At 37.7% G+C, this 20163-nt stretch overlaps 1 protein-coding gene and 1 pseudogene across 4 annotated transcripts in view; both read left to right on the top strand.

The window, feature by feature from the left end:
* The window catches only part of WDR19 (WD repeat domain 19), a 109947-nt gene that overhangs the window by 23337 nt on the left and 66447 nt on the right, over window positions 1–20163 (top strand). For 3 of the 4 annotated variants that reach the window (XR_003612767.2, XM_028126579.2, XM_028126571.2), the window contains exons 7-14: window positions 3354–3434; window positions 4565–4677; window positions 4946–5119; window positions 13253–13323; window positions 13741–13913; window positions 14003–14117; window positions 14993–15099; window positions 15769–15891. Coding sequence is in view for 3 of the 4 variants with exons in the window: in XM_028126579.2 (XP_027982380.2) it covers window positions 3354–3434; window positions 4565–4677; window positions 4946–5119; window positions 13253–13323; window positions 13741–13913; window positions 14003–14117; window positions 14993–15099; window positions 15769–15891 (957 nt within the window). In the remaining variant the exon portion in view is untranslated. The remainder of the gene's footprint in view (window positions 1–3353; window positions 3435–4564; window positions 4678–4945; window positions 5120–13252; window positions 13324–13740; window positions 13914–14002; window positions 14118–14992; window positions 15100–15768; window positions 15892–20163) is intronic. The other variant, XM_088021204.1, reaches the window with a different exon arrangement.
* LOC114198255 (protein BEX2-like) lies at window positions 6614–9934 on the top strand (annotated as a pseudogene).

Raw genomic sequence — 20163 nt, 5'->3', positions numbered from 1 at the left:
CAGTTTCTCTCTGGCCATTGATTAGAAGCCTGCCTAATTTCCTCTCCACGTGGATCTCTCCATAGAGTGCCTCACAACATACCAGGTAGTAAGAGAATGAGAACAGCCATTCAAAACTTAAGCCACAATCTCTTAATAAATAACCTGATCTCAAAATCATTTTTGCCATATTCTGTTATGTAGAACTGAGTCCCTGGGTCCAGCCCACCTTCAGAGGGGTAGGGATGGGGATTACACAAAGAAGGAGGTAAGGATCACTGTGGATCATCTTAGAAGCTACCAGCTATAGGCTCCTACTTACAAGAAGACAGAACTAATCATGATAAAACACTCACAGCCTTATATGTTTGCCATATTTTGTGGTATAGTTGACAAGTCCTGTATTATCTGAGATGGAGGAGAGCAATGCAAGTTGGATTATGAATCTTTAAAAGACAGATGATCTGAATCAGTCAAGGTATAGAATAAATTGTTGTAACAGAGAGGTCCAAAATTACAAAGGCTCTAAGAATATGGTAGTTTGGGTGGTTTTTTCCTCTTTCTCTTTCTCATGTAACAGAGACAGGCAGGCAAATCATCTGTGCATCTCTGCTTCACAAGGCTGTACACAGTCCCAGGTTCCTTCCGTCTTATTGTTCTGCCATTTGCAAGGATGTTTTGTCCTCATCTGAATAGTTACCTGCACCATATCTGCATTTCCACTCCAGGGAAGGGAGAAAGAGAAGTGGAATGCAAGAAATATTTAAAGGACCTAGAATGGAAGATGCATTTATTATTCCCATTCATATCACTAGAACCTAGTCATATAGTCACACCTCACTGCTACCAGGGAAGCTGCAAATTTAGACTCTGTGGGTAATCGTGTGCCCTACTGAAACTTGTTTTAGTGGATACCATAAGACATTTAGCAGTCTGTCAGTCAACCCTAGCAAAACAACATGGACAGAGATAAGAGGGAGAACTTATAGCTTGTTCAAGAGTGGCTTGACTGAAGATAGGGGCTTTGAGAGTTTATAGAAAATAAGGCTGAAGAAGAACATTGGTTCCTGAATCTGGAAAGCTCTGAAAGTTAGGCAGAAGTAACTCAGCCATGTTGAGGAGAACCATAGCATGATTAATCTGGTTCTTAAGATTAATTCATGTAAAAAATATTTTCTGAAGCCTAAAATTTTGATCATTCTATTTTGGTGCCATTTTGAATTAGAATGGTAGATATACAAGTCCAGATGCTTTAGCTCTCCACTCACTCTTGTATCCATATCAGACATCATCAGTAGATATTGGCATTTTTTTTCCTCCACTGAATCAGGTCATGGCCTTACAATATTTTGCTGTATAACATCCCAGGAAATCACTACATTCAGCCATTATTTAATTACAAGACAGCTATTTCCCATTTCTGATCTCTAAGAAGTATGCTTGTAGAATTAGACATACTATTTAAGTTGTCATGTGGTAAGCAAAGCTTACATTAAAAATATTGCTTTATTTGGTGTTGTCTCTAAATTGCTTTGACTTTACTATTCTGCAGATCACTCCAGTTTTACTTGTGTGGATTTATTTTTGTTTATCCAACTAAGGACTTGTCCTTAAATCTGAAGATTGCTATCTTTCATCAATTCTGGAAAATTCTGTCATTATCTCTTTCAGTATTACCTTTTGCCCTTTCTATTATGTCCTTCTGGAGTGTCTGTTAGACATACATTGGACCTTCTGTATCTTTTCTTTTTTTTTTTTTTTTAAGATTTTATTTATTTATTTGAGAGAGAAAGAGAGAGCCAGGGGAGGAGCAGAGGGAGAGAGACAAGCAGACTCTGCACTGAGTGGGGTGCCTGATGTGGGGTTCAGTCTCATGATCCTGAGATTATGACCCTGAGACCATGACTTGAGCTGAAACCAAGAGTCAGACACTCAACAGACAGAGCCACCCAGGCGCCCCTCTTTATCTCTCTTTCATAATATCTATCTTTTTGTCACTCTGTGCAACCTTCTGGATAATTTACTTAATTTACTTACTCTTTCTTTAAATTTGTCTGGCCTTCTATCTTATTGAGTTGTTTTTTTTTTTTTTAGTGATTCTACTTTTTATTTTTAGAAAGTACTTTCGGGCAAAATAGGCAAATGGAGTTAAGAGGTACAAACTTCCAGTTATAAAAGAAACAAGTCGTGAGGGTGTAATGTACAGGATAGGGATTATAGTCATTAATATCCTAATAGTTTTCTATGGTGAGATAGTGACTAGACTTATGGGGATCGTTGTGTAATGTATATAAATATTGCATTACTATGTTGTACACCTGAAGCTAATATTGTATGTCAAGTACACAGTTGATCCCTCAACAGCATGGGCTTGAACTGTGTGGATTTACTTATCTATGGATATTTTTGGATAAGTACAGTACCATAAATATATTTTCTCTTATGATTTGCTTAATAACATTTTCTTTTTTAGCTCACTTTAGTGTAAGAATACAGTATTTAATATATACAACATACAATCATGTATGAATTGAGTATTTTTATTTTGGTAAGGCTTCCAGTCAACAGTAGGCTATTAGTAGTTAAGTTTGGGGGGAGTCAACATTATATGTGAATTTTCAACTGTGCAGGGGCTCAGCTCCCCTAACCCCCATGTTGTTCATGGGTCACCTGTACTTTAAATTAATAAAGAAAAGTACTTTGTAGTTCTCTAAAAAATCTGTCTGGACTTTTTTTTTTTAATCTTTTGTCATACTTATGAGTCCTTTTATGTCTTTATTCATTTTTAAAGTATTTTATGATCTCTGATAATTCTGTTATTCTTAGATCTGCTGACTTTTGTTCTTGATGCATTATCTCTTGTGACTTTTCTCATTTTGAATTGTGAGCTCATCTTCAACAGGGCTTGTCTAGAAATTTTTTGCAGCTTTGGAAGAGGCCTTGGATTTGTTTTTGACAAACACTCCAAGGAGTTTCTAGACCACCCAACACATAAATTTGAGCTTCAGATCGTAAGGAAGATAGGAAGGTCTCTGATTTGAAAAGGGCTTTTTTAGCTTTTTTTCTAACCCAAAGCTCACCCAAGTCAAATGGGCTTCTTTATTGTCTCCTAACCAACTGCTCTGGATAACTGCAGCATCAGTTTCTACACATACTTTGGTTTATGATTTGATCTTTGCTTATTGTCCCTGGAAATTTTCCTTATCTCTCTATTTAATAAGACATGTGTTCTGTTTTATCCAGAATTTCTAGATGTTTGTAGCAGTGGGATTTTCAGGTATAACAGAAGTGAAAGCAAGTTACTGGTTTTGTTAATATTGAGAATGAATTAAGTGTTGTGCTTATTCATAATGATAATATTCCTATCTCTGCAGACACCGGTGAGATCAGAGCCTAGCGACATGCAGTTTTCTGTGATGAAGACTGATGACCGAATGTCTGCTGCTGAAAGCACAGTAAGAATTCTAAGTCACATCCACGTCCAAGTTATTTTGATAATTTGTAGGCTATACTTTCTCCTTTTCTAGGATGGTTCGGAATGTATAGGGATAAATAAATTCTGGTCTGTCATTTATTAAATCGGTACAGGTTCTGGTATCTCAGGCATATGTTGCTTTTACAAAGCTGCTGATAGCAGCTAGCTACCTGGTTATCACAGCAAATGAGGACATCTTCCTATTACAGTTGGTGTTGTTCTTCTTCTCAGGGTAGCAGAAAGAGTGAGGGTACCTTTATAAACAGAAGTGTTGATTTTTCTGTGATTTTTTATTTTTACTCTCTTAGAGGTGGTGACCAGAACTCTGGAAATTGTAGTTTTTGTTAATATCTTAGATGCATTTTCCCTGCCACATTTTATTATTCTGAAATCCAGATGATTCTCACAATTACTATAAATCTATTTAAATGAAATAATGTTTCTGTTTCTTAAAAAGCTATTATTAACTCGATAGTGACTGATAATTGATAGAATCAAGGAAATATGTCGAAGTGTTTGTCTTCTTATATAAATTCATCACCCTTAACGAGCCCAAATAAGTTATATACTCTTTTCTCTCCCTCACACAGTTAACACCTTCCACTGAGAATTATAGTTAAGTATTGACTTGTGTGAGTAACAGAGGGACACTAGTCTAGGCACATTGACCAATGACCTGCAGGTGATGGAAAGAATGATGCAAAAAGCTAAGCTCAATTATCCACACAGTGTGGACTGTAATCCCCAGTGGCTCAAAATCAGAAGGACCTCTTAGGATGGAAGACTCTCTTTACTCTGAACATGCATTCAGTTTTAGTGGAACTGTGTCAGACTTACAGTCCTGTACTGCATAGTACTCTAATGAGAGGTGTAGAGTTAACCGACCCAGCTATTTTAGTGTACTTCTTAAAGGTGGATGTGGACCCTTCCCAGACTGTATGTTAATACGATGTATTTTCTTAAGTCTCATTGTTATCTTATTAGTTATAACATTTAATGTAAACTTGGCTCATTGTGTTCATAAATTAGGCTCAGCTATTTGAATGTGCTTATTGGTCTTCATGAAGTACTGAGTAATTCATTTCACAATCTCTTAATCTTTTCTGGCAGATCAGTGTGGTGGTTGGCAAGAAAACTTTGTTTCTTTATAATCTGAATGAACCAGATAGCCCAATTGATCTGGAATTTCAGCAGCGCTATGGGAACATTGTCTGCTACAGCTGGTATGTACAAGAAGCTCATTACCAAAAGATATCCATGTGTTTTTCCTTACTGATAATATTTAATTTTTGCCCATAGCATTTTCACTTCTGTATGTAACATTTTCTGGATTACAGACTATGACTTAATATGTGAAACTACCTAGCATATTATCTGGCCCTCGACAAATTGTATTCTGTAGTTCCTTAGTTCTACTGTACTTGCTTATGTACTATATTGCCAGGTATAGTTAACCATCCTTTTACTGTATCATTGCCTTTGTTACTATAGGTATGGTGATGGCTACATTATGATTGGTTTTTCACGTGGAATTTTTGTGGTCATCTCCACTCACATTCGAGAGATTGGTCAAGAGATTTTTCAGGCTCGTGACCACAAAGATAGTCTAACCAGTATTGCAGTTTCACAGACCCTCAATAAAGCTGCTACGTGTGGTGATAATTGGTAAGTTATATTCAAAAATTCCTAGGAAAGCTTATGTAAGGAATATTGAAAAGATTCAACAAGACTTTGATAGCTAGTATGAATCTGCCAACGATACTCTCCTGCACTCTTAAAACACGTTTGCAATTGAAAATTTCTAGGACTGCTGCTATAACACGCAGGGTAAAACCCAAATTGCTAAATGTTTACTAACTACAAAACCTAAAATGGAGAATGCTTGAAAATCAATCTTAAAATAGGTAATTCCAGGTAATATGGAGTCAGCATGCTTCACCCTGTCTCACTCACTGAATACAACTATAAAACCTGGGCAGAAGGCAAGGGACAGATATTTAAGGACTCTGAAAAGTAAATAGTAGGCACATTGAAGAAGAAGAGCAGAATGTGAAATACCACCAAACCAGTGAGGAGTCTCCCACTTGTTTTCCAGTCTCTCAAGACTCAAGGCAGCCAAAATTCGGAAGTAGACACCAGAGCATAAAGGAGAGAGCTCCGAGAGAAGCCTTCTAGTTCTGGCCTCAAGTTGCAGGGAAGAGAACTCCTAACACTTACTCTTTCTCTGTTCTTTCATGCCCCAGCCACCAAGCAACCTTGCCATGGCAGTGGCAGCAACCGTAATGGCAGGAAGGTCCCCCAGACACCTGCAGCTCTGACAGAGGGTAACCTTCCTCCAAGTAGAGGAGCTATGGTCCCAGGAAGTGGGGCAACCCCTGTTGCTTATTTTTCTCTCTGCCCTCACACTGCTTGGCCACAGGTATGGGTGCAGCTGTGGAAGGACAAGGCACTATAGAGTAACTAGAGCCCCAGCTTTCCTGCTGGAATACCAAAAAGGGGAGCCCCAGAGAATCAAAACATACCAGGGAGATCCTGGAGAGGAAAGAGCTCTGGAAAGCAACCGTCTGAAGACATTTATGAACTCCCAGGTTCACTCCTGAGCTATATATGTGTATCTCATCCTAAAGATCCCAAAGACTTTGAGAACTGAACTAAGGCACAGGTCATAATGCAAGTCCTATGGACCACAAAGTGGACCAAACAGGGACATACCTGAATACAACTGCAAAGCCTTTGAAAATGGAATTGACGTTGAAACCACATCTCACAGAAAGCTGGTTGATACTCGTAGCCTGAACCCAGCTGGGTTGATTGCTTTAAAAAAAACAAAAACCAAAATTAAACCTTCTCCATGGGATTTAAACAAGATGCAAGAGTCTCAAATGTAATGTTCAGAATGTCCAAAATATAACCCAAAGTTACCTGACATATGAAGAATCAGGAAAATTTCAACTCACTTGGGAAAAGGCAATCAAAAGGTGCCAATGCCAAGGTGTTGGAGGTAGCAGCTATTATAAAGATGCTCCAAGAGATAAGGGCTAGCGTTCTCAAAACAGATGGAAATATAGTCTCAGAAAAGAAATAGAATCTATAAAGAATAACTAAATGGAAGTTTTTAGACTTGAAAACTATAATTAATGCAGTGTACTTAATAGCAGAATGGCGATCATAAAAAGTCAGTGAACTTAAACCAATAGAAATATCCCAGTGAGCATAGAGAGAGAAAAGATTGGAAAAAAATAAACAGAGCCTCAGGGGCCTGTGAAACAAAACCAAAAAGTCTAACATTTATGTCACAAGAGTCTCAGAAATAATGGCTGGAAACTTCTCACATTTGGCGAAAGATACAAACCTGTATGTTGTAGAAGCTCAGCAAATCCCTAAAAGGATAAGTCCAAAAAATCCTAGCTCAGACACATCATAAACTGCTAAAAACTAAAGACGAAGAAAAGATCTTGAAAGCAGCTAACAAACAACATTTTAAATGACAGTGGATTTCTCACCATAGCCATCGAGGCCAGAAGGAAGCATCACGACTTTCTAAAGTGCTGGAAGAGAAAGGGGCACCTGGGTGGCTCAGTCGTTAAGCGTCTGCCTTCGGCTCGGGTCATGATCTCAGGGTCCTGGGATCGAGCCCCGCATCGGGGCTCCCTGCTCCACAGGAAGCCTGCTTCTCCCTCTCCCACTCCCCCTGCTTATGTTCCCTCTCTCTCTGTCTCTTTTAAATAAATAAATAAATAAAATCTTTAAAAAAAAAAAAAGAACTGTCAGCTGAAATTCATTACCCGGTGAAACTATCCATCAGTAATGAAGTGAAATGGAAACATTCTCAGATGAAGAAAAATGAAGAGAATTTATTGCTAGGAGACCTGCTCTAGAATTGCTAAAGGAAGTTCTTCAGATGGAAGAAAACAGATGGCAGAAGGAAATTTGGAACATCAAGAATGAAGAAAGAGCAGGCGCCTGGGTGGCTCAGTTGGTTAAGCATCTGCCTTTAGCTAGGGTCATGATCCTGCTGTCCTGGGATTGAGTCCCGGCTTGGGCTCCCTGCTCAGTGGGAAGTCTGCTTCTCTCTCTGCCCCACTCCCCCGACCTGCTCATGTTCACTCTCTCTCTCTCTCAAAAATAAATAAAATATTTAAAAAAAGAATGAAGAGGTGCAGAAATGGTAAATCATTTTTTTTCTTTTGAGATCTTATATATGTGGCTGTTGAAAGTAAAAATTATGATATTGTTTGATAGTGTGTTCAGTGTTTAAGATGTAGTATGTAAGACAAGCACAACAGAAAGGGGAGAGTGTAGGGGTGCCTGGGTGGCTTGGTTGGTTAAGTGTCTGCCTTCAGCTCAGGTCATGATCTCAGGGTTCTGGGATCGAGCCCCATGTTGTCTAGTAAAATATAGATTCTAAAGAGCTTATAAGAAATTAAATTTGGTGTTATATTCTAGAATAACCACTAAAAATATGCAGAGATATAGACAAGAACACAATAATAGGTAAATTAAAATGGAATACTAAAAAATGTTCAAATCTAAAAGGTGGCAGGAAAGAGAAACGGGATCAAAAGGGAAAAACAGAAAACAATAAAACAGTGGATTTAAGTTCAGACAGAGCAATTAACTATGTTAAATGTGTAAATGACAATGCTATTAGACATAGACAATTAGAATAGAATTTTTAAATGACCCTATTATCTGCTGGAACTCACTTCAATGTAATGATATAATGAAATAACTAGGTAAAAAGTAAAAGGATGGAAAAAGATCATCCAAAGCAAGAGAGCTGGATGGCTATGTGGGTATCAGAGAGCAAAGAAAATTACCAGGGATGAAGAGACATATTGCACATTGACTAGATATAGTAATGCTAAGTGAGTATGCACCTGACAACAGAGCCCCAAAGTAGATGAAGTAAAAACTGGCAGAATTAAAGGGAGAAATAGACAACAATAATAGTGAAGTCTTCAGGGCTCTGCTTTCAGTATATGGAACAACTAGACAGAAGATCAACAAGAAAATAAAAGCATCAAATTGACACTAAGTGGAGCACAGGGTGCCAGATCATGGGCTGTGGTTCAACAACACACAAGAAGAATCGAAATAGAAAAGTTCATTATTCACAGGTTCTGGAGGAAGTAACTGGCATGTCTTGACCTCATAGAGAAGTCACTATCAAACAGTGCAGACAAAAAGAGACAGAACCAGAGGCATGTGCTTTTAATAGGTTCATGAAAAAAAATAGGGTTCCTGAATACACTGCTTTAGGGTTCCCAGGCTAAGGCCAGATTGGTCAATTCTAACCAAAAGAGTGGGGTTTTGGTAAACCCCAGAGATCTTATCCTAGGGGCATATAAGGCATGTAAGTGCTGGGAGACAGGAGAGACTGTTGATCACAAGGGCTTTTGGGGAAGTCACATCAGGATCTTATATTTGCTTGTGACTCTGTGAGCTGCTCTCTAGGGCATGCACTCACAGGAGGGACTAGTGTAAGGTCTCTGCAGGCCGCTTGGCCAAAGAGGATGGATGCTGAGCCAGCGGTACCATGGAGTAGCTTAGCTCAACTCTCGGCAGACTTGGACAGCACTATAAACCAACTAGACCTAACAGACATCTATAGAACATTCCATCGAACAACAGAATACATGCTTTTTCTATGCATCCATGGAACATGCACCAAGATAGTCCATATCGTGGGCCCTGGAACCTCAACAAATTTAAATTGAAGTCATGCAAAATGTGTTCCTTGGCCATAATGTAATCACACTTGAAATGAATAACAGAAAACAACAGGAAATTCAATGAACACTTGGAAATTAACCTACTTCCAAATAATTCATGAGTATATCTCAAAGCAAATTTAAAAATACACACAACTGAGCTGTGACCCACCAATGCCAACTCGCGTGCCTTGCTCTAGCGTCAGACCCGTCCTTCGCGTGCTCCCTTCTTGCTTCCGGTGGCCCTGAGGGCGTGTGGGCCAGGGGGCCCCAAAGAGTAGGAGGCAGAGGGGGGAGCAGGTGTGCAGGTCTAAGTGTCACATCCGCGCACTGGCAGCAAGAAATTGAGAGGAGCAGGAGACCTCAAGGATGGGACCAGGAGTAATGGCATCCAGAGGAACAAGCAGTAAAAAGTATCAGCATGGACAATGCCAACCAGGAAAACAAACAAAAGGATGAAAAGGAGCAACTTGCTAATAAAGGAGAGCCCTTGGCCCTCCCTTTGGAAGCTGGTGAATATTGTGTGCCTAGGGAGTAAATTGTAGGTGGTTCCATGTTAGGCATCCCAACCCCTAGTATAGGTGGGGCATGATTCAGAGGCTTGGAGAACCACAGGCAAGGATGAGAGAAGAGAATATGGAAAGGATTGGGGGGGTGGGGGGAAGTGAGACACCTGAGGGAAAAGCAATTGAGTCATAGTCTGGGGGCGGTTAACGCTGACTCTTCTCACCATTACCATCATGGGGAGTTTTGCTTTATGCCTTGAATCCTGATGTTTTCCCTGAAGTTAATAGGAAGACACACCTGCTTCCTAAACTTACGTGTTCTCAGTGTACCTTTGTTGTAAACCTTTTGGTGTTACATGTCTCTTGTGGGTCTCCTATGACCAGCTTCTAATTGAATGTTGTATTTTGACTCAATCTGTAAGATTCTATCAGCAGGGGAGTTTTACCCTGTTGCATGGCAAGCTGCTCATTATATATTGTGAAGTTAATAAAGCAGTTTAAAAGACAAAAAACAAACAACCACCCATACAACTGAATAAAAATGAAAATGCAACATATCAAAATATGAGATACAGCTAAAGCAGTACTGAGAAGAAAATTTGTAGTATTAATGCTTATATATAAAAGAAAAAAATCTCAAGTCAGTAATCTAAGTCCCTACCTCAAGAAACTAGGGGAAAAAAAGAGCAAGATAAGGGTAAAGCAGAAGGAATAAAATCATAAAGAGCAGAAGGTGATGACAATGAAAATAGAATAGGAAAAAAAAACCTAACAGCTGGAATTTTTTGAAAAAGAAATTGATAAACCTCTAGCAAGAATGACAAAAAGACACAAGTCACTAATATCAGGAATGAAACAGGAATATTATTACAGATCTGGAAGCTATTAAAAGGACAATAAAAGTACTACAACTTTACAATTACAAAGGAATACTACAAACAACACAGAAATTTGATAACTTAGAAGATTGGGAAAATTCTTCAAAAACCACTGAAACTCAACCCAGATGAAACAGATAATCTGAATTAGCCCTGTAATTCTTAAAGAAATTGAAGAATGATTTTAAATCCCTGAAAAATCTCCAGGCTCAGATGGTTTCACTGGAGAATTCTACCAAACATTTAGAAAAAGAATTCACACTAATTTTCAAAATCTCTTCAGAAAATAGAAGTGGAGGGAACACTTCTCAACTTATTTTATAAGGCTAGTATTACCCTTATACCAAAATCAAAGAAAGTATTAAAAAAAAAAACAAATTACAGACCAATCTCTCTCATAAACTTGGACACAAAATCCTCAACAAAACTTAGCAAACTGAATTCAGCAATATATGAAAAGAATTATAGCTCATGACTAACTGGGATTTATTCCAAGTATGCAAGGCTTATTTACATTCAAAAATCAACAAAGTTACTGTATCAGCAGCTGAAGAACCATATGATCGCATCAGTTGACACAAAATATTTCATAAAATCCAATACCCATTCATGATAAAAAATTCTCAGTAAGTTAGGGATGGAGGAGAATTACCTCATCTTGATAAAGAACATCTACAAAAAACCTATAGCTAACATCATACTTCATGGTGAAAGACTGAGTGCTTGCCCCTAAGATTGGGAACAAGATAAGGATACCTACTCTCACTGCTCTAATGCAACCTAATATTAGAAGTTCTAGCCACTGTAGTAAGACAAGAAAAATAAGACACATCCAGATTGGAAAGAAAAAAGTAAAACCATCTCTATTTGCAGATGACATGATTGCTTATATAGAAAATCTCAAGGAATCTACAAACAAGAAACACCCAGAACTAAAACTAATGAGTGAGTGTAGCAAGGTCTCAGGATGCAAGATCAAGACAAAAAAAAATCAATCACATTTTTTATATAGTAGCAACAAATGTAGAAAAATATGCCATTTTTAATCACTCCAAAGAAAATGAAATACCTGGATATACGCTTAACAAAACATGTACAGGATCTGTGTGCTGAAAATTCCAAAATGTTGCTGAAAGAAATCAAAGAAGACCCAAATAAACGGAGAAACACACAGTATTAGTATATTAAAAATAGTGATAACATCAAATGCTGGGAAGGATGAAGGGAACCTAGATCACTCATACATTGCTGGTAGGAATGTAAAATGGTACAGCTACTTTGGAAAACAGTTTGGCAGTTTCTTAAAAAAACAAACAAACTCAACATGCAGTTACCATGTGACCCAGCAATTTCACTCCTGGCCATTTTTCCTGGAGACGTGAAGACATACTCACAGAAAAACCTGAATATGAATGTGTACAGCAGCTTTATTTGTAATAGTAAGAAACTAGAAACAATCCAGATATCCCTCAGTGGGTGAGTGTTCAACTGGTACATCCATTTCATGGAATACTACTGAAGCATAAAGAAGAACAAACTATCGATACACACCATAATGCAGATGAATCTCCAGAGAAGTATGCTGAGTGAAAAATGCCAATCACAAAATGTTGCATACGGTATGATTCTATTTATGTAATATTGTTGAAATGATAAATTATAGGAATGGAGAACAGATTAGTGGTGGCTTAGGCTTAGGGATGGAGCTAGGGTGGAGCGAAGGAGGTAAGTGCCTTTATAAAAGGACAACACAAGGGATCCTTGTGGTGATGGAACTATTCTGTATCCTGACTGTGGTTGTGGATCTCAGGAATCGTTCATGTAATAAAATTGCTTAGAACTAAACACACACACACACACACACACACACACAATGAATACAAGTAAAACTTGGGACATCTGAAAAAGGTTCGTGGATTGTATCAATGTCAATATTTTGATTATGATATTATGCTATAGTTTTTCAAGATGTTATCATTTGGGGGGAAGGTGGAGGATATATACAATCTCTGTGTTATTTCTTACAACTGCATGTGGATTTACAATCCTATCAAAACAAAAAGTTAAATGAGGGCAGAAGGGAGGAGAGACGAAAGGAGACAAGAAGGAAAGATACCTTCCAGCCATTAGGGGCCAGCGTTGTACCACACAGCTTTCATTGGCCTGAACCCGCCTATCTTCCCTGTAGCCCTATGGAGTAATATGCCCCCAGTTTTTCAGAGCTTTCAACCTATGCCTTCTGATTCCAAACCGAATGCTCTTTCTATTATACCTCATTACTTTTTGTATGAAAGAAGTCAGGGTGGTGGAGGGAGCACATTGCAAAGAGAAATTGTATTCCTCTTACTATAATTAGTGCTGCTCAGGAGAATGTTTTCCTACTCACACTTTTCTTCAGGGCAACTTAAACCTCCATGTTCCTGAAACTGTAGATCAGAAAATTAAGCCGGGCACAACCACCACGCCCCAAAGATCTTAAGATAAAATTACAGAAAAAAAATATATTTTATATATATTATATATATATAAAAGATATAATTACAGAAATTCTATTATTTTCTTACCTTGCCCCAATAGATTATCCTATACATCCCTTTTTGGAGAACGCTGACCTGTTCTGTAGTTTACAATTTTTCGTGAACGAAAACAATTTCATTTAACACTTGTATTTACAATATATATATTTTTTTCATTTTTCAGCATCAAAATCCATGACTTGGCAGAATTAAAAGACATGTATGCTATAATCAACCTGGATGATGAAAATAAAGGTACTGATTTTTCTGAGGCAGAGTGACGTTTTATCACTGCAATGCAGAGTAATGTGTTTATTATTTTTTGAATTGCATTCATTATAAGAGGAATAAAATTAACACCCTTCATGAGAGTTCCCTAAAATAACTTACTTATTTTAGTAATTATAGAAGGCTGTAAGTCCACTTTGATCTAAAGATTATAGTGAATTTAATCTCAATTTCAGTTATAAAACCTAAATTCTTACATCCTTTCCTTTTGAGCCACTACCAAATGAATCAATGCTCATGTTCACATGCCTGTCTGTGGTGAATTTTTACTCTGTATAAACTAAACTATTAAAAGACAACACTTGAAGATTTTTATGTCTCTGCAGCTTACGTGAAAATATTTGCTTGTTTTTGATTGATTCTTTATTCTGTCAACTATTTCAGGGTTGGGCACCTTGTCCTGGACAGATGATGGCCAGTTGCTGGCATTGTCTACCCAAAGGGGCTCGCTGCATGTTTTCTTGACCAAGCTTCCCATACTCGGGGATGCCTGCAGCACAAGGATTGCATACCTCACCTCCCTCCTTGAAGTCACCGTAGCCAACCCTGTTGAAGGAGTATGAAAATGGTGTTATTTTGATTGTATTTATTAGTAAAATCAAAGCAGTTGTAGCAGTTGATCTACTGTTCCTTTCCTGTATTATAGGAGCTGCCAATCACAGTTTCCGTTGATGTGGAGCCCAGCTTCATAGCAGTAGGGCTTTATCATCTGGCCGTGGGAATGAATAATCGAGCTTGGTTTTATGTCCTTGGAGAGAATGGCAAGTCTCAAACCAGTTGTCATCTTACGTAGAGTATAATTTCGGTTATTATTTGGGAAGCACGGAAAGTTTCTTTGAAGACCAGGCCTTTCACTCTTTTCCTTCAGCTGTCTCTTTCTTAAGAAGCTTAACAGTTTTGTGAATCCTGTAAAAATTTTGCATAATTTTTGGGAAGATTTTATTCTTAACCTTTGTGGTGAACACAGCGTGGTATAGTGGGCAGAGTACGACCTTTAGAATTAGGCCCTGAGTGTAAATTCCCGGGCTGCCTCTTGGAGCTGGGTGACTGTAGACAAATTCTTTACCTCTCTGAGCCCTGGTTGAAAAGGCTTTGTTCGGAAAATGAGGATTCTTCTACATGTAGGGGTCAAGGAGTCGTGAGAAAAACTAAATGAAATAAAATGTTGTGAGGCACCTTTGCGCAATGACTTTCTTAGGCACTCCTTGGTCGGGTCATTGGGTCCCTCCGGGTCGTTGGGTCCCTCCCCCCTCCTTTTGTTCTTTTTGTTATGGCCATTAGCATCTGAATGGAGCCTGGCTGCTGCTTCTCCCCACTGGAGGTCAGATATCCCTCAGGAGTAGAGCCAGCCGAGATTTAGCTTCAGATAGACTACACCATTAACCTTACTGTCGCTAAAGTGAAATTTTTGGTTGTTTCACGTATAATTTTATTTTCTGTTACTTTGTTTCATGTGAATCATTACGGAATTCCTGAAAGCAAATTTATATGACAACTACGATTTTCTTTAGAATGGCTAAAATAAAAATTTTAGATTCAGAATATCCTTAAAAAGGCACCCATTTAAAAATTAGTTGCAAATCTTAATGTAATTTTATTTATATTTTAATGTGTATGTGTTTTTATATTGCTACAGCTGTTAAAAAATTGAAAGATGTGGAATATCTGGGGACAGTCGCCAGTGTTTGCCTTCATTCTGACTATGCAGCTGCACTTTTTGAAGGCAAAGTCCAGTTGCATTTGGTAAGTATAATTCTTATGTCCTGGAGCCCTTGGGACTCGTGATGACTCAGATTAGTGATGATGATGAACAGCCTAATGTTATATTACCAAGAACTTTGTTCGGGAAGCAGCCACATACAGACTAGCTAGAAAGCCAGGTGTGGCTAAAGGACTAACAAAACTCTACCCTTCTGCATGAGATGCTCAGTTAACTTTCTTACTCTGGTGGGAAATTGCATCTAGAGGGAAATTAAAAACTGATGGGAACGTTCTATGTCTGGGCTTCCTGTCATGAATTGACTTACATATTTGGGCATATGGCTTGTGGGGATCCTTGAAACTATACCTATTAAATTGTTCAGAAGATACTGGCTCCTGAAATATGGGTCTTCTAAGCAAGGGAGCATCTCCTACATCTATTTCTTGGCTCTTTGCTTCTGAGAAGCCAAAGAGAAAAGCTACCAGACCCCTGCAGAGCCTGCTGCAAAGACTATTACCACTAAAGAGGGTTGTTTAATGCTGCCCTGCTGGCAATTGTGGTTCTTGTCTGATGTCTTTCTCAATAGACGGGCAGTCTGATGAGTCTGAATGTTTAATCGAACTTAGGAAGAAGACCCTCCCCTATCTCCCTAGATGGTGCAGACCAGCTTTACTCAAATCTGTGAGGTACTATTATTCTTTATGTTTTAGATAGAAAGTGAAATCTTGGATGCTCAAGAAGAACGTGAGACTCGGCTTTTCCCAGCAGTGGATGATAAGTGCCGTATTTTATGCCATGCCTTAACTGGTGATTTCCTCATCTATGGTACAGATGTACGTACTGGCTTCTTTGATATAGAACATAGGGGACTTTCTAATTTTTGCTTTGTAGTATCTGTGTGTATATATATATATATATAATATATGTGTAATATATACATACATATAGATGTATGTAACATATATACATTACATTTTATACACACTTATGTATAGCACATAGGTCCCATGATTTGCTAGTAGTTAGTGCTTTTGTGATTATATAAGCAATTTTGATGGCAGAGTAAAAAGAGTCTGGAAAATCTGGGCTCATGTGCCAGTTCTCTTACTCGCTACGTGCTACTTAGCCCATTCCAAGCCTCATTTTCCTTATCTAGATCCTGTAAGGGTTTAATTTGGTGATGAACATAAGACGTATCATTCAACTTTAGATCTCCAATGCTTACATTTAGTAGGCATTTAATAAATGGCAAAATTAATTGAATACTGAGAATCCCACTTCAATCTTTTGGTGATTGTTTTTTTGTTTGTTTCATTTTTTAGAGAGAGAGAGTGTGAGCTGGGGAGGGAGAGGGGCAGAGGGAGAGGAAGGAGGGAGAATCTTAACCAGGCTCCATGTTCAGTGTGGAGCCTGATGTGGGGCTCGATCTCACGACCCTGAGATCATGATCTGAGCCAAAATCAAGAGTCAGACACTTAACCAACTGAGCCATCCAGGTGGCCCAAACTTTGGTCTTTTGAACCACCAGTACCCTAAACCTCTAAATATTACACTAGCCAGATGGACATAAAACATAGTTATAGTAATAGCATCTTACATTTGTAAAAAGTTTTCAAAGATTTTTCAAAGCATATCATACCTGTTGTCTTGTTCATTCTCTAAAAGAATTTAGTAAAGGTAGGAAGGGCACTGTTTTCCACATTAGAAAAACAATTACTGACTTTCAGATGTTTCCTTTTCTCACGTTAAACTGTTTTCTAAAAAAAGCATGTCTTGTTGCATACTTATTGCTGTAAGAGAGGCTTGAAGTTCAACCTAAAATATTATCTTTTTACTAATATACACCAGTAGGGTAGGTCTCATGTGTCAGGTAAAGTGGTAAGGGATATGGTAAGTATAGCAAATATAATACATTTGTATGAGATGTAACAGTTTATAAAGCCCTGATCTCACTTATTTTATCTCATTAGTTTTATAAAATAAGCAGGGAAGTGTTAGAGACTGAAGAACACTGAAGATTAAGAGGTTAGTAAGTTTGTAACAGATGCGGAACTTGAACAGTATCTTCTGATGTAAAACCCACTCTTTCCACTATTCCACACGGCATTTTGAAATAAGAACTCAAGGTGTGGTGGTCTGTCCATAAGTCAGCATTTATCTCAATCTCTTTCCTGAATGATTCTGAAAATATGTTTTTTAAAGTTTTAGTGAGGTATGATTGATTCACAACAAAGTACTATTTAAAGTCCACAGTTTGATAAATTTTGACGTGCATATACCTGTGAAACACCATCAACTCCATCAAAATAGTAAACATATTCATCACCGCCAACAGTTTTCTCATGCCCCTTTATGATTCCTCCTTCCTGTCCTGGCCCTTGATGTCACTATAAACGAGTTTCTGTTTTCTAGAGTTTTATGTAGATGGAATCATATGGTATGTACTTCTTTCTGTCTGCCTTCTTGTGTATATCAATTGTTGATTCCTTTTTCTTGCTGGGGTGGCATGTTATAGTATACATTTATCATCATTGGCTTAACCATGAACCTAAGGATGGACATTGGGGGTTTCCCATTTGGGGTTGTTTCCAGCCTGGATTATTTCCAGTATGGGGTATTTACAAATAAAGCTGCTATAAACATTCATGTTCAAGTCTTTGCATGGACATATGCTTTCTTTTCTCTTGGATTAATACTGAGAAGGAGAACGGCTACATCATATGGCATATGTATGTTTAAGTTTTTAAGAAACCGACAAACTGTTCTCTAAATTGGTTGTACTATTTTACATTTCCATCAACAGTGTGTGAGCGTTCCAATTCTTCCACATCCTCACTAACATTTGATATGGTCAATCTTTTTAATTTAACCCACTCTTAAGTGTGTAGTGAAATCTCATTGTGATTTTTTTTCTTTTGCTCAAATGAAGACCATTGCTTTTTTTTCTATTATTATGTTAATTACCATACATTACATCATTAGATTTTGATGTAGTGTTCCATGATTCATTATTTGTATATGATTTTAATTTGCTTTTCCCTAGTGGACTCCTGTGGCACATCTTTTCTTTTTTTTTTCTTTTTTTCCTTCTCTCCTTCCCTCTCCACCAGCATCTTTTCATATGCTTGTTTGCTCTCTGTATATCTTTGGTGAAGTGTCTGTTCACATTTCTTTGGCCATTTCTTAATTGGGTTGTTTTCTTATTATTGATTTTTGAGAGTTCTTTAGTCTGTATTCAAGTCCATAATTTATCAAATATATGCTTTGCAAGTATTTTCTCCCAGTGCATCCGTTGCCTTTTCATTCTCTTAACAGTGTCTTTCACAGAGAATAAATTTTTTTTACTTTGATGAAGTCCAACTTACCACTTTATTTTTTACAGATTGTGCTTTTGGTGTCATATCTTAAGTAATCTTTGCCTAACCCAAGGTCACAGAGTTTTTCTCTGGTGTTTTCTTCTATAAGTTTTGTAGTTTTATGTTTTGTACTTAGGTCTGTGATCCATTTTGAGGTAATTTTTGTTTAGGCTGTGAGGTGTAGATCAAAGTTCATTTTTTTGTTTAAAGATATTCCAGTTGTCCCAGCACCATTTATTGAAAAGATTGTCCTTCCTCCACTAAATCGCCTTTGTACTTTTGTCAAAAATCAAATTGTCCATAAATGTGTGGGTCTTTTTCTGGAATTGCTCATTCCATTGATCTGTGTGTCTGTGTTTATAACAGTATCACACCATTTTAATTCCTGGGCCTGTATAATAAGTCTTGAAAGCAGGTAGTGTTAGCCCTCCGACTTTGAGTTTCTTCTTCAAAGTTGTTTTGGCTATATTCTCAGTACTTTGCATTCCCATTTGAACTTAGGATAAGCTTGTTAATTTTTACAAAAAGCCTCCTGGGAATTTGAATGGGATCATGTTGAATTTACAGACCAGTTGCCATCTTAGCAAAATCTACTCACCAATGAACAAGGTATATATCTCCATTTATTTAGGTTTTAATTTCTCTTAGTGTTTTTGAGTTTTCAGTGTACCAACACCCTTTTTGTCAGATTTATACCTTAAGTATTTCATATTTTTGTATTTTAGCATTTTTCTTATTTTTAATGCATAGTATTTTTTAAATTTTAACTTCTGATTATTCGTTTGTAGCATATAGAAATGCAACTGATTTTTGGGTATTAATCCTGTGTACTGCAGCCTAACTAAATTCACTTAGTAGTTATAGTAGTTTTTTGTAGATTCATTGGATTTTCTATATAGATGATCATGTCATCTCTGAATATAGCTTTACTTCTTCCTTTCCAATATGGATGCCTTTTATTTATTTATTTATATTATTTATTAAGATTTTATTTGAGAGAATACTAGCAGGGGGATGGGCAGAAGGAGAGGGAGAAGTAGACTTCCCTCTGAGTGGGAAGCCAGACTCAGGGCTCGATCCTAGGACCCCGAGATCATAACCTGAGCTGAAGTCAGATGCTTAACCAACTGAGCCACCCGGGTGCCCCATGGATGCCTTTTATTCTAATACATTGTTGAATAAGAATGGTGAGAATGGCTATCTTCGTCTTGTTCTTGACCATTAAGTATGATTTTAGCTGTAGATCTTCTGTAGTTGCCTGTTATCACGTTGTATGTATACTACAAAACCTAAACCACTAAAATAATAGAGTTGTAGCTAATAAGTCAACAAATCAGATAAAATCAAATAATAAAAATACACAATCGTATTGAACCACTTTAAGCAATGGTTCATCTTTTCTACTTTTTTGCATACCTGGTAATTTTACCTTTTGGGATGCTGGATATTTTTGTATTCCTAAAAATATTCTTTTTTTACACCCAAACATGGGGAATTGGAGAGGAAGAGGGAGAGAATCTCCAGCAGACTCCTAACCAACTGAATCACCCAGGCGCCCCCTCTAAAAATATTCTTGAGCTTTGCTCTGGGATGCAGTTAATTGATTGACTTAGATGCAGTTTGACCCTTTTTGAGTCTGGTTTTATGATTTCTTAGGCAGATGTGAAACACTGCTTAGTCTATAGCTAATTATTCCCACTTCTGATCTGAGTTCTCTACCCAGTGCCCTGTGAACTATGATTTTTTCCA

This window comes from Eumetopias jubatus, unplaced genomic scaffold, assembly GCF_037043125.1.
Source record: "Eumetopias jubatus isolate StellerSeaLion01/CBP00866 unplaced genomic scaffold, mEumJub1_p1.0 scaffold_2, whole genome shotgun sequence".
Classification (NCBI taxonomy): domain Eukaryota; kingdom Metazoa; phylum Chordata; class Mammalia; order Carnivora; family Otariidae; genus Eumetopias; species Eumetopias jubatus.
The sequence above is the reverse complement of the archived record's forward strand: the minus strand, read 5'-3'. Positions and strand labels throughout refer to the sequence as shown.